This window comes from Rattus norvegicus, chromosome 3 (genome assembly GCF_021556685.1).
Source record: "Rattus norvegicus strain SHRSP/BbbUtx chromosome 3, alternate assembly SHRSP_T2T, whole genome shotgun sequence".
NCBI lineage: Eukaryota > Metazoa > Chordata > Mammalia > Rodentia > Muridae > Rattus > Rattus norvegicus.
Genome location: NC_141536.1, coordinates 12,560,504 through 12,574,550, shown reverse-complemented (window position 1 = coordinate 12,574,550; position 14,047 = coordinate 12,560,504). Strand labels below are relative to the sequence as shown.

At 52.9% G+C, this 14,047-nt stretch overlaps 1 protein-coding gene, 1 non-coding gene and 1 pseudogene across 3 annotated transcripts; 2 read left to right on the top strand and 1 right to left on the bottom strand.

The window, feature by feature from the left end:
* Positions 1 to 511: 511 nt before the first annotated feature.
* Positions 512 to 8,824, bottom strand: Dolpp1 (dolichyldiphosphatase 1). 2 transcript variants are annotated; one of them, NM_001399346.2, is made up of 8 exons: positions 8,728 to 8,824; positions 5,569 to 5,669; positions 5,278 to 5,362; positions 5,084 to 5,183; positions 4,842 to 4,940; positions 4,084 to 4,212; positions 3,655 to 3,744; positions 512 to 1,909 (listed from the first exon to the last, which is right to left on the bottom strand). In NM_001399346.2, exons 1-8 carry the CDS (start codon positions 8,801 to 8,803, stop codon positions 1,873 to 1,875), a joined length of 717 nt encoding a protein of 238 aa, NP_001386275.1. In that variant the 5' UTR covers positions 8,804 to 8,824; the 3' UTR covers positions 512 to 1,872. The 2 variants fall into 2 exon arrangements, with proteins under 2 accessions (NP_001386275.1, NP_001100037.1); NM_001106567.3 differs by lacking the exon at positions 4,084 to 4,212 and having other exon boundaries at positions 513 to 1,909.
* On the top strand, positions 2,120 to 2,310 carry LOC120102100 (U2 spliceosomal RNA). Its single transcript, XR_015685061.1, has one exon. It is a non-coding gene; the product is annotated as a U2 spliceosomal RNA (small nuclear RNA).
* A 2,768-nt stretch (positions 8,825 to 11,592) lies between the features above and the next one.
* Positions 11,593 to 11,886, top strand: Rpl38l5 (ribosomal protein L38 like 5; annotated as a pseudogene).
* The last annotated feature ends 2,161 nt before the right edge of the window (positions 11,887 to 14,047 follow it).

Below are 14,047 nucleotides of genomic sequence, written 5' to 3'. Positions count from 1 at the left end.
CCGCATCCGGGGATTTCTCCCATACACCCTCACCCACAGGGTGTGGCTCTGCACCTCTGCATAACCTGCCTTGCCAGCAAAGGAAACGAACGACCTGCCTCAGGCCAGCCTGTGCTCACTCAGTGCTCTAAGGCTTCTGGCCACCAGCTTGGTGGCAGGTAGTTCTCCTGAGGCAGACGCTGCAAGTGGAGTTGGATGGACACTTTTCGAAGGGCAGATGCTCCCTCGTCCCCAGGACTATTGTGTGAAGGAAAACCTGGCCAGAGGTAGTCAGGCAGGGAGGGCTTCTGACAGGAGCACAGAGCAGACATCTGTGGTGTAGGCACAGAGGCTGACAGGCCTGTGACAGATGTCAGGGCCATTCAAACCCTCACTTTGGGGGCTAGAGGGGACTAAATATCCTGGAAATGCTGTGACTTCATGGTCTTAACCACGTCCTTGTCCCTGAGGGCCATGTGTGCCCCAGCTGTTCCAGCCTCCTTTCAGGAGCTCAAGTAATGTGTACTCAGCCTCCGGAGTTTCAGATTTTATTTTAAAACAATAGTAAACAATTTCATTTGTTTTCTTAAACCACCTCACACTTGGCTTGTCTCAGGCAGAAAGTAAAAAATAATCCTAGGGGAAGGGGAGGGGATGTGACTGACCTACCTCCCTAGAAACCAGCCCTGGCCCTGGCATCTGAGGGGCTTGGACACGGCCTTTAACAAACACAAAGGAAAGCACCAAAAATGTGTGCTTCAGCAGCAGGTTAGGGCCCTCCACAGAGAAACAGGGAGGGTTCAAACAGCTCCCCAGGGCTGCTTCAGTTCTGGAAGCATCTCCACAGCTGTGGCAGGACAACTTGGAGAGAGGCCCTTAAAAGGGACTCCCCGAAGCTGGGAATCTGAGAACCCACACCAAGGCAGACTCCAGGGTGAACCTGCACTGGTTTCCAGCCTCCAGGGCAGGCCAATACAGGGACAAATCCAGAGCACATGGGGCAGGCGATGGGGGGAGGGCGTCTGCACTGCCACACCGCCAGCATCCATCCCAGCTCCTGGTTCTTCTCTTTTGTTCAAGTGGGGATGAAGACAGACTGCTACCAGATGGCCAGACAAAAGGAGCTGTAAACGCTTGGGTGTGCTCACCCGAATGTGCAGGCTCCTTTGTCAGGAAGGGAGAGAGGACCAGAGAAAGCCCTTATGATGTCGGGTTGATACAGGGAAGAACATAAGCCAGCAGCCCAGCCGACGGACGGACGGACGGACGGACGGACGGGTGCTGGCTCTGGGCCTTACCCAGACAAGGAAACACTGACAGGGTTCTGGAATGGCAATGGTGGCAGGGACAGCAGGGGTTGCCTCACTCCTGGGCCCCAGGCCCGGCTCAGGCCCAGCAGGAGGCAGGCTGTCCTGCCGCAGGCTCAGAGCACAGGGTCTGGGAGCTAACCTGGGCCCTTTGTACACAGGGCAGCCCCTGCAGAGCAGCCTCTCCAGCATGAACTCTACAATCCCAAGAGAATAAATAGTGCGCACTCCACTACCTGGAGTCCTGATCTCAGGACCAGAGGTGCAAGCACTCTACCGTGCTCTGCCCACACGCTGAGGCCCATGCCAAGAGCACTTTCCACCCAGTCAGGAGCTGGCAGCAGCAGAGAGGGGCTCCGGCCATGTGACCCACACACAGCAGGTCCTCCCAGGGTCCTGGCTGAGGACCTGACTCAGCACTTTGGTCCACCGTGTCCATTAAAATTAAAATAAGGAAAAAAAAAGGCTCCACTTGGTGACTCGGGTCTGCAGAGGTCTCTGCTTCACCCCTCATTCATCTTTCTGTCCATCCTGCAAGGCATGGTGCAGGCCAGATTCGGAGGCTTTACCCAGTCACATCCACCAGTCACTGCAGTTTTGTCCCCAGTTTGCGTTGTCTGTTCCTGCAAAATAGGGCTGGATTAGATCTGGGGATGTCTGGTATTGAGTGGCCAGTCAGTCCCACTGTGTCCTCTCTCCCTGCTTAGCCTTAGCACCAAACCATAGCCACCCGGGGCCAGAGCCAGGCCAATCAGAGCTCCTGTCACAGGCTGTATGATGACAGCCAGGGAATGGCAGGACAGGGCTGGGACAAGACAAGAAAGGCCAGTGGCATCCCTTCTCGGCCTTTTGGCTAAGATCAAGTGTAGTATCTGTTCTTATCAGTTTAATATCTGATACGTCCTCTATCCGAGGACAATATATTAAATGGATTTTTGGAACTAGGAGTTGGAATAGGAGCTTGCTCCGTCCACTCCACGCATCGACCTGGTATTGCAGTACCTCCAGGAACGGTGCACCCCTTCGGGGGACTTAAAAAAAAAAAAAAAAAAAAAAAAAAAGAAAGGCCAGTGGCCCTTGGCTGGGCCTGACTAATTGTCCTTTACAGATAAGTCAGCCCAAGAAGGTTCCTCTGCTCTTCTGCTGCCACCAAAGCAGCTACAGAAAGGTGGCATGCTTTTCCTGCAAGGGGCCGCAAGGTGCACTGAAGAGGCTCCCAGCACAGAAGCAGAGGAAGCTCTGCTGTCCTCTGCAGGGCTGACTGAGGCTCAGGGAGAACAGCGCTTGTGTGGGGTACCGGGAGAACTAGAAAGCTAGCATGGCCCACAGGTCCCAACCTGCTCCCCTGCCCTTCCTCTTCTCAGACGCCTCTCTGTCAGCCCTGCTGCAAAGGCCTGCTCCTTGGTACAACTCAGGTCAGCTTCCTCCTGGGAGGCTGTCGATATCCTGCTCTACTCTGGGATCCTGTTCCTCTCTAAGCCTCTGAGCTTCCCTCCCTAACAGGGATCGTGTGGCTGACCCTTCCTTCCTCATGGATCCCTGCTGCTTTGAACACTAGGAGGGTGGGAGCGTGACTGTCTCACTCTGTGTCAGCCTCTGCACACAGCCTGACAAGGAACAGGTGCCAGGAGAGAAGGCAGGCAGGTGGCAGCTGGCTGAGCAGGGCGAGTCCGTGCTGGCCACTCTGTCAGCCAGGTGGAGAGCTGAGCCTGAGGCATCTGGGGCCTTTCTGCTACTAATGGGATTGCCCTGCCCTAACCCCCATAATTCCTCATGGATCCAGGCTTTACCCTTAAGCTTGTTAGGATAATGTGGACCTTGGTGTACTAACTAGCACATTGCTTAGCTGCTGGACACCTACCCCACTCTGCCCTTCCCAATGGCTCCTAGTACCCTCTTGGAAAATCTCCCAGGCTCCCTCTGGTCCCTGGCCTGCTTCAGCTCCCCTGTCCCAGCCCTGAATTACTCCATCCCAGACTGGGGGAAAGTTAAGAGCGTGAGCTTTGCCCCAACTTGTAGTCAGCTTCAAGCTGGCCTCCAGCTCAGTGTGCCTCAGCTTACCCACCTAACAGAGAGCTAATCAGCTCTGAGGAACCCGACTCTCTGCCCGAGGTCCAGCTCTCTGGACTTGGGCTTTAGAGGTAAAAGCAGACAGACACACTGGGCCAGCAGTTTCCTACCTGACCCCTCACCCACTAACAGATGGAGCTCAAGCAACTTCCTTCTCTCTGAGCCTCAGCTTACCTACCTGAAAAATGGGTGCATAGCATATATCAATGTCAGAAACAGAAGCAAGTGTCTAGCTTCTGAGGAGCCTTCCAAACAGGGGTAGGGATGAGCAGTGATGACTGCTGTCCCCTTAACTCACCTGGCTTCTGCCCTGGTTACTGTGTACTCAAACCAGAGCACATTGGGAATGAGGCTTGTGTCCCGGATGAGGAAAAACTCGGAGATGGGCCTGGAGAGACAGAGACCCAAAAGCCAGGGCCACAGTGAGGGTGTGAGCAGGCCACCAAGCCAGATGTCCCAACAGTCCTGGAGCCACGACAGCTTTGTCCACAGCTCCACAAGACTCTGGCCGCCCTCTAAGTCTCTAAGTGCTGAGGCAAGGACTGGCACTCTGGTTGCCGAACCTGAGAAACCCGTAAGCCCCTGGTGGAGGAGGAGTGTAGCCAGGAGGGTGGGTTCTAAGCCTTGTGCCACTAGAGGCCCAGACACTGGGCCATCCAGGATACAATACTCTTCACAGATGTAACTGAGGAGGGTGGGACACAGGCTATGAAGGGGAGGTGGTTACCAGGCTGCTATCCTGGGGAACAACGGGGTGAGGATCTCCTGGGTGATGACGAACCAGGCGATGGCCATGAGGCCTCCAGCAACACCCCCATAAAACACCTGGCTCCAGGTGTGGTACAGCAGGTAGACCCTGGGACAAAGCCAGAAAGGAGATTCATGAGAACCAACCAGGTAAGGCCTACACAATACCCCACGCCTAATGTTTCTAACAGGTTCCTCAGGAGCCTGGGTATAGGTGTGAAGACAACACAGATAGAGTGGGCAAGTCCAGATGGCAGCAGGGTTGCAGAAACAAGTCCATCTCCACACCTGCTCCTTTCTGTCCAGCTCTTAAACCGGAACTTGTCCGCATAGCTCCCACTCCACTCCACACCCCACCCCCAGAAAGCTGGGGACAAATGGCTAATGCATGACACTACTGTTAAGATCACTGCTTCTCGGGGCTGGGGATTTAGCTCAGTGGTAGAGCGCTTACCTAGGAAGCGCAAGGCCCTGGGTTCGGTCCCCAGCTCCGGGAAAAAAAAAAAAAAAAAAAAAAAAGAACCAAAAAAAAAAAAAAAAAAGATCACTGCTTCTCTGCTACACTGGAAAGGGCAGCTGGAGCCCTGTCTGTTAAAATTAGAGACTGTGTTCTTTTCCCAGTCAAAACCTACATCGAGTGTCTGGGCCCAGATTCGCAGAGACTATTCAAAAGAGACTGAGACCTAATAGGACCCCAGGTAGGCAGGTTGCAGGGTGGGGCTCCTCCTCCCTCCATACCTGCTATAGGAGACTAGAAAGGCCGCGGTGAGGAGCCCTAGAGACAGCACATGCCTCCACAGCAAGTCCAGGAACCTGGCGTTATTTGTTTGGTGCATTCTGGGAAAAGAGGCGCATCAGACAGCCTCAGCTTACAACCTGAGTCCAGGCCTCCCAACAGCCCCAGGTCCCATTCAAAAGCCTTAGTGAGGCAGTCCCCAGCAGGGCATGGCTACCCGGCAGGGTGTGGGTGGGGTTCTCACCTTAAATACAAGAAAAGGAAGGAATAGACAGAGAAGAACCACATGAACTGGGAATGGCTGGAGGGCATCCCGTATTTAGTGCCCACTGCTGTGTGTGGGCCTGGGGGAGAAAAAGAACAGGGCATCATGGGAAGATACAGGCTTCCTCACAATGTCCAACGTGAAGCCCTGGGTCCTCAAAGTCTCAGCCCTACCTCCACAGGGCCGAGGCTCCTGGATGACGTGTTTGATCAGCCAGTTGACACCCTCATTCAGTGCCAGTCCCCCGAGGAATGAAATCTGCTGGGAAAGATGTGCATTTAGCTGGGCCTCAGCACACCTGCTGGCCACCCTGTCCCTGAGAGGGCAGCCTCTCAATGGACAGCCCAGACCAACAAGTGAAGGACCTGGACCCAGCCAGGGGACCCCTACAGGCTTTGCAGGGGAAGGCACTGTAGACCAAAAGATGGTTCTGATCAACGGACGGAGGATGGGGCCAAGCTCACCGTGTGTAGCTCCCGCTTGAATATGATGAGGGTCACAAAACCAACAATGACAAAAATAGGGCTGAGGCTCAGGTAGGCCAGGAGGTGGCCAGACAGATCACCTGTGGGGACAGAGGAATAGCATGAGACAAAAGGGGAGGTCCCAGAGCCCAGGGTCAGCCATAGACATCCCAATTCCCCCCCTACAGTTGTAAGGGATCTATACACCATGAATTCCAAGAAGTTGTCTCTTTGCCCCCATTCTACAGAAGGAAGGAAGTCTCAGCATGGCTACGTGACTTGTTCAAGTCACACGATCAGAGAGACATGGCACCTGGATGGAGGCAAGTGTCTGGCCTGGTTAAGATATTATACCCATCACTCTGCCAGAGGGAGAACCTGAACCCCAAGGTCCGATCTGGCATGTGTCTGGGCTGCCCCCATGGGGCAGGGGCCTCCAGAGACACCTGTGCTCTTCCAGACACCAGATTCAGAGACACACTGGAGACTCCAGCGGAGCCATCTGAAAGTGGCCGCCCACAACAGTTAGCAGTTTCTCAAAGCCTCTCCTATCAGAGCTGGAGGGAGGCAGTGAGGACCACTGGCCTCTCTGAGAGGCCGAAGCAAGATTAGAGTCATGTCTTTGGACAGGAGAGGCCCTGTCCAAAGGCCACGCTTGCCAGTGGAACAAGGTGGCAGACGAAGAAGCTCTCTGAAGCTGGTGCTGTCACCCCTCCCTGTAGCAGCTGCAGCAGCTTGCAGGGACTTAGGCAAGTCTGCCTCCCTCAACCTCCCCTTCTGTCCTGTGGGCACATCTTCCCCAGAACCATACAGCAGCGGTGTAAAAGGTCTGGCAAAAGTCTCTGGCACACAGACCACTTACAGTGCCGATCACAGAGGCTGGGTGAACCCAGTATGGGAAATGGTCCACACCAGCAGTCTGGTTCTACACAAACAGGCATATACCCACAGAGGGCAGGAAGCAGAGGCCAGACCTTAAAGGACAGAGTCACATATACCTCATCTGGCCCTACCAGGAAAGACTGACCTAGAGTTGGTCAGAAACCTTGGCTCTGATACGCCCACATCCCTCTAAGGAACTCTGCGTGAGTTCCCGCCCTTCTCTGAGCCAAGTCTTCCCATCTCTGAGATCCTGACTCTGTCACAGCTCAACTGATAACTTCTAGGCTAAGAGGCCAGTGCACATCGAGGGTCCCTGAACCTCTGACCAGTTCCTCAGGTTGTCTTATAGCATGCAAGACCCTCAGGTTTTTCTGAGGCCAGGGACTCTGGCCTCGGCCCTTTTTAATACACACATCTCCCCTGCCCTTGGGATGTTTCCTTAAGCCCTGCTTACCAGGTTCTGTGCAGACCTGGCCCACTTCTCTCCCACCCTCTGCTCCAGTTGCAGGGACATTACTCTAGCTCCCTGAACACACTGTGCTGTCCTACTTCTAGACCCATGCACACGTGGCTTCCCCCACCTAGGATGCTGCCTAGGTGAACTCAAAGAACAAAAGCTAAGAGCCAGTTACAAATCACACGGATGAGAGCCCACAGGCCTAAAACTCTGAGCCTGACTAATGGAGCTGTGTGACTGGGACACGGTTTGTGACCCACTGGTTAGTGTAAGTAGCTGTGTGGGACCTCTCTTTGCCCTCTGTACTTTAGGTCCCACAAGGGTACCCTACTGTCTGACTGTAGTAATGTATGACACGCCACAGGAAGAAGCATGTTCAGTGTAGTGAGTGACATGAGGGAGGAGCTTAGAGGGGGTACCTTGACATGTCCTCAGGCTCAACCAGGTCCTGTGTCATGGTGTTCATAGGTGCAGGGACATTCTCACCACGAGCCCTCCAAGAAGCTACTCTGAAGCCAGGGAGGGAAAGTCAAGTCTCTTCCCTTTTCCAGGCCTGGTTTCCCTCCTCTGGAGCAGAGTTTCCACAGAGCAAGAGTACAGGGACTTCATCACTCCAAACCCCAAGCTAGCCCAGGGCCTAGCAATTGGGAGATGCTAAGGGAATGCAGAATCGATGGATGGATGGATGGATGGATGGATGGATGGATGGATGGATGGGTAAGTGGATGGATAGTGAACAGGCACTTTGATAGGGCCCAACCCTGGGCAGGACTGCCACACCTTAAGTATAACCCAGAACACTCAGAGCCAAAGTTCTCCTGGCCTGTGGCCCTGTGTTCTCAGCAGACTCAAGCTCTGAGGTCTCTACCCAGGAGAACAGGCCCTTCCCTGGACAACCAGAGGCCAGCAAGGGGCCCCTGGCTGCTCGGCAACGAGCATTTATCCAGGGAGGGTGCTGGCAAACTAGAGACCAACTATAGGTATTTACTGGGTGTCTACTGTGGGCCAGGCTCTGTGCCCAGCACCTCTCAGGCCTGTGGTCATTTGAGTCACACACCATTAACAGAAAGGAGACACTGTACTTGGAGCCACTTAAGATGAAGTGACTGGAGGGGTGGTGCCTACCCTGGAGCCCGGAAACGTCTCACCCCAAGGCCTAAGCTCCAATCCACTTTACGGAGCCCCGAGCCGGAACTTCAGAACCGTGGCTAATGGACCTTCCCACCAGAGAGGCGGGCACTCCCAGAGGCGTGTCAGATGGAAGCTCTTACAAGTCAAGCTCCCGGGGGCTGCATGCCCCCTTGGCGGCTGGCCTCTGCCGCGCTGCTCAGGGCGTGGCGCCGCAAATTCTCCCAAACCTGGCCTGGGCTTGCACACTCCCTGCAACTGGGAGCTTTCTCCAGCGAGCAGCCCGCAGCACAGTGAAGGAAATTGGCACTCCCTGCACGCCCGAGCAGGAGAGCGGCCTCTCTGGTTCGGGGGAGGGCGGGGCACAAGGGACAAAGTCCAGGCCCACATCCTCGCCCGCGCTAGCCGACCCCCGGCCCAGGACAGCCCACCAGTACCCCGGGACCCCAGAGAGCGACTCGGCCGCGCAGCCGCAGAGCGTACGAGCGAGCTGCTCACAATTTCTCCCAGCTCATCGCCGCTTCACTGCGCCTGCGCGGCGCGCGCGCCGGCCGAGCCCCTCCAAGGCTCGCTGTTTGACAGTTCCCACCGCGGTTCCACGGCGCCCCTAAGACGGCCCGCGCGGCCACGAACGCCCGAAGCTGAGACGCCCGCTCCGGGAGAACGTCCTCGGAGCCGGGGCAAGCTCTTACCTGCAGGGTATTCGACGTGGGTGAGGGTCACTGGCCGCCATGAAGCGGGGAGCGAGCACTGTCCGTCCGCTGCCATCTTACCCGGAGACCGGGCTTCGCCCAGCAGCCAATGGGGAACAAGGGGGGCGGTGGTCCTGACCTATCACGCCGGGTAGACGCCACGCACCCAATCCGAGGCCGATTGCAGGTAGTGGCGCAGCCATTCAGTGTGCAGGCCGTGAGGCTGGCCCGTGCGGCGAATCAGAGAGCGAGGACCCTCTTCAGCTTTGCCAATGCCCAATCCTGTGCGAGCTCAGGTAGTTGTCTAGCCAATCAAGAGAATGGATGGCTCCGGCGCACGACAGAGAGCTGAACAGCCAATCAAAAGGTAAGCTTGGCTCGGAGTGTGGGAAGGGCGAGCCAATCAGGCGCTATCTCGGGGGGCGTGTTGTACTTTGGTGGGAGCTTTGGTTCGGCTAGCACCTGCGTCCAGAGTTAAGGCTCCTGAGAACCCAGAGCGCAGTGGAGAGGGATCCTCAGCACCACCGGGTCTCAACCGACCCATTTTGAAAACAAAACGTTGTACCTCACTATGAAACCCAGGCTTGCCTTAGCATCATTTTGCCTCGTCCTGCAGGTTCTGCCTCGTCCTGCAGGTTCTGGCTTCCCATCCATAAATGTAAACTGAGGTCAAAGACCTAGAGCAATTTTTTTCTGCCCTTTACCGACAGATAAGAGGTGCAGTTCCGCAAAGGACCCTTTTTGTTAAAAGATTATTGGTCCTAATTTCTGGGATGTAGCACATGTTTTAGGTATCTTAGATGGAATGCTACAGTTTTGTCAATTACACTACGTAGTGAGGCCACTTGAGAGCGTTTTCAGTGTAGTCCAAATATTCCGTCTGCCCTTCTTTTTTTCCCAAAACATTCTTGAGGAAACAGCCACACCTCCTACCCACGTCCCTTGTCTGAACCCGCGCTCTCCAGACAGACCTACTTACAGTCTAGGCCAGATTCTAATTCCTCTAATTCCGCTGCTAGGAATGGGCACACACACTCCTGCCCCATTTGCCTGGCCTAGTCTGGCTTATGTGTCAGTTCATGCCTTCAGGTTCTCAAGACTAAGACAAGGGCCTCCCAGAAGCAGGGGAATCTGTGAGTTGGATGAAAGTGGGTAGGACAGCTCCAGTGGTCTTCCACAACTGCACCTCCTTTGCCTACCTCATCTCTGGCTACACTGGATTGTAATTCTTTCCTTGTCTGTCTTTGCCAGCATGCAAAGGTTCTCTGACCTCACTAAGCACCAGAGCATGTGCAGTTTAAAAAAAAAAGGGGGGGGGGGCTGGGGATTTAGCTCAGTGGTAGAGCGCTTACCTAGGAAGCGCAAGGCCCTGGGTTCGGTCCCCAGCTCCGAAAAAAAAAGAACAAAAAAAAAAAAAAAAGGAGGTCCTGATCCCGGATCTGCCTGGGGCCTGGCGGGGACCCAGTAGGTCTGGGTTGGAGCTTTGACCTCCATATTCTATGTTCTGAAGTCACTGGCTAGAGTGGCTTAGTCTGGCAGCCTGCAGAAGTAGGCTGGGGACATGCTGGGGACTCAGAATTCAGCTGTGGGTCAGGAAGCCCCCTGCCCCCAGCTGGGCTCAGCTTCTCTTCCATCTCCCCAGCCAGCCTGAACTTGTCTAGGCCAGCCAGCCTCACCTCCTGGTCACCTGCCCTTAGCTCCCTCTCAGGCAATGTCATTATTAGCCTCTGAAAGAAAGAAGTGTGAAAAGTGGTCATGAGCATCCTAGAATAGTTCTCTGAGATGGCGCCCAGGGAAGATCAGGCTGCCCTGCCCTTCCTCAGAGTCCCTGACACACAGCGGGAGAGCATCCCTGAGGAAGTGACAAGATGGAGAGCTGAAAATGTGTGGGAGTTACTGGGGTGAATCTCCAGCTGGGAGAAGAGCTGGACTTCTGGTGGCCCAGCATGGCTGGATACAACAATTCCAGGATGCGGGCTGGAGAGATGGCTCAGTGGTTAAGAGCACGAACTTTGGGGTTGGGGATTTAGCTCAGTGGTAGAGCGCTTGCCTAGGAAGCGCAAGGCCCTGGGTTCAGTCCCCAGCTCCGAAAAAAAAGAACAAAAAAAAAAAAAAAAAAAAAAAAAGCACGAACTGCTCTTCCAGAGGTCCTGAGTTCAAATCCCAGCAACCATATGATGGCTCACAACCACCTGTAATGGGATCTGATGTCCTCTGTCCTCTTCTGGTGTGTCTGAAGACAGAGACAGTGTACTTATATATAATAAATAAAATCTTAAAAAAAAAAAAGAATTCCAGGATGCTAGGGGGAGTGGGTGGGGTTGGGCCACCCGGGCCCTGAGGGAATGAATAGCCAGCTGGTGGTGAGGATAGGGAAAGCTCTGAGGATAAGTAAGTAATGTAGGAATCATTTATTTTTGTTTGTTTTTTGTTTGAGGCAGGGTCTCACTGTGTAACTTTGGCTGGCCTGGGACTCATTATGTAGACGTTTTGCAGGCTGATCTGGAACTTACTGAAATCTGGCTGCCTCTGCCTCCCAAGTGCTAAGACTAAAGATGTGGATTGCCACACCCACTTGTCTTTGCTATCTTTTTAAGATTTATTTATTATTTATATGAGTACACTGTAGCTGTCTTCAGACACATCAGAAGAGGGAATCAGATCCCATTACAGGTGGTTGTGAGCCACCATGTGGTTGCTGGAATTTGAACTCAGGACCTCTGGAAAAGCAATTGGTGCTCTTAACCACTGAGCCATCTCTCCAGTCTGCTATTTTTTAATTATATAAAACATTTAAAATCCGAAGCAATCCATAGCCGGATTGGGTTTGGGGAGCACGGGTGCTGACACCAGAGCCGAGTGCCTGTCGCCATGCCTCGGAAAATTGAGGAAATCAAGGACTTTCTACTCACAGCCCGGCAGAAGGATGCCACATCTGTCAAGATCAAGAAAAACAAGGGTAATGTAAAGTTCAAGGTCCACTGTAGCAGGTACCTCTACACCCTGGTTATCACAGACAATGAGAAGAAGATGAAGCAGTCCCTGCCCCCAGGTTTGGCAGTGAAGGAGCTGAAATGAACCGGACCTCTGCATGTGACTATTAAAAACCCTGAAAAGTAAAAAAAAAAAAAAAAAAACCAAAAAACCAACATTTAGCTGAGTGGACACCCTAAAATTGTAGCATCTGGGAGACAATGGAATTCCAGGTTTAAAAAGGTGTGTGTGTGTGTGTGTGTGTGTGTGTGTGTGTGTGTGTGTGTGTGTGGAACATGCCTATAATTCCAGAACCTGGGAAAGGCAGGAAGATCAGAAGTTCAAGGTAGTCCTCAGGTCACATAGTGAGGTCTTGGCTAGTCTAGCATACCTGAGAATCTGCCTCAAAAATAGAAGGAAAAAGAAAACTAAAAACCAAAGTGAGTGTGTGTGTGTGTGTCTGTGTGTGTGTGTGAGAGAGAGAGAGAGAGAGAGGAGAGAGGAGAGAAAGAGAGAGAGAATGAATGAATGAATGAATGAATGAATATGTGTGTTTGGGAAGCTGAGGCAAAAAGATCTAGAGTTCAAAGTCATTTATTATATGTTTATATATGACATTCTTATAGAAAGTTCCATGGGGTTGGGGATTTAGCTCAGTGGTAGAGCGCTTGCCTAGGAAGCGCAAGGCCCTGGGTTCGGTCCCCAGCTCTGAAAAAAAAAGAACCAAAAAAAAAAAAAAGTTCCAGAAGTCATATTTATGGATATAGATCAGTGTGTTTCAGAAGTTAGGCATTCTTATGTCAGAATCCCTGATAAGGAACAACTGATGGGCCTGAGCAGTCACCCTAGGTGACACCTAAAGCCGTCTATCAGGTGTCTGGGTTTGCCCTTGCTGTAATGTACATGCAGTTTCTCATGCTTGGCACTGACTGTGGGAGCTGTCCATGCTGCAGCCTATAGCCAACCTTGCTGTGAATGCCCAGTGGTATGAACTTCTGCTTTAATTCCCATTTGACTCCTTGGGACCAGGAGCAGCTATTTCAGGTATAGGCTGAGTTACTGTTCCCACGTGGGTCAAGAGAGACCAAGTAAAACCCTGGGTACATCTTTCAGTGTACCTGAGTGTGTTGCTGATGGAGGTGCACCCAGGAGACATTGCAGGGTCCCCGACATGGCAGAGGCGACATGGTGAGACCAGCTGTGTGGATGAGAGGCTCTCTATCCTTCCTCAGAGTAGAGTTAGATCGGTGTGATATGATGTCCTGACTATCCCTTAGGATGTTCCTCTTTAGTCCCTTGTGCCATCACAGTACTCCTAGGAGACAACACTTGTTTTGTTCATTCTTATTTTATGTGTGTGGTGTTTTGCCTGTATGCATATGTACAATGTGGATGCGGTGCCTGTGGAGACCAGAAGAGGGCATCAGATTTCTCTGGGCAGTATCAGGGGAGAGTTGGAGTTTGACTCTGAGCATGCACCCCACCACACTAGTTTGTGCACAAAGACAGCAGAGGAAAACATCTTCTGTGTCCTTGCCTCCTAAGAGGTGGCTGCCCTCAACAGTGACAGGACATTAAGAACCCACCCACACACACACACACACCATCCTCTGCACACACACACCCCCCCCCCAATGAAGAGAGAATGCAATCGGCCTGGGTGCTGCCCTGGCCCTCGAGGAATTTCTATTCCCTGGTGGTTGTGTAATTCCAGGGTTCCAGAGATGACAAAGACTGCTGTGTGTGGTGATATACAGGAGGAAAGGCATGGTAAATTCAAGACCGGTAAGAAGCACACAGCAAGACTCTGTCTCAAAAAACCAAAACCAGGGCCTGGAGAGATGGCTTTGGGGTTATGAGTATGCACTGCTCTTCCAGAGGAAACCTCAGTTAAGAAAATGCCTCCAAGGGGCTGGGGATTTAGCTCAGTGGTAGAGCGCTTACCTAGGAAGCGCAAGGCCCTGGGTTCGGTCCCCAGCTCCGAAAAAAAGAACCAAAAAAAAAAAAAAAAAAAAAAAAGAAAGAAAATGCCTCCATAAAATTGGGCTATAGGCAAGCCTGTAAGGCAGTTTCTTAATTAGCGATTGATAGGGGAGGGCACAGCCCATTGTGGGTGGTGCCATCCTTGGGCTGGTGGACCTAGGTTCTGTAAGGAAGCAGACTGAGCAGGTCATGGGGAGCAAAGCCAGTTGGCAGCACCCTCCATAACTTCTGCCTCCAGGTTCCTGCCCTGCTTAAGTTCCTGTTCTGACTTCTTTCAATGATGAACAATGACGTATAAGCCAAATAAACCCTTTCCTTCCCAAGTTGCTGTGGTCATGGTGGTTTCATCATAGTCATAGTAACC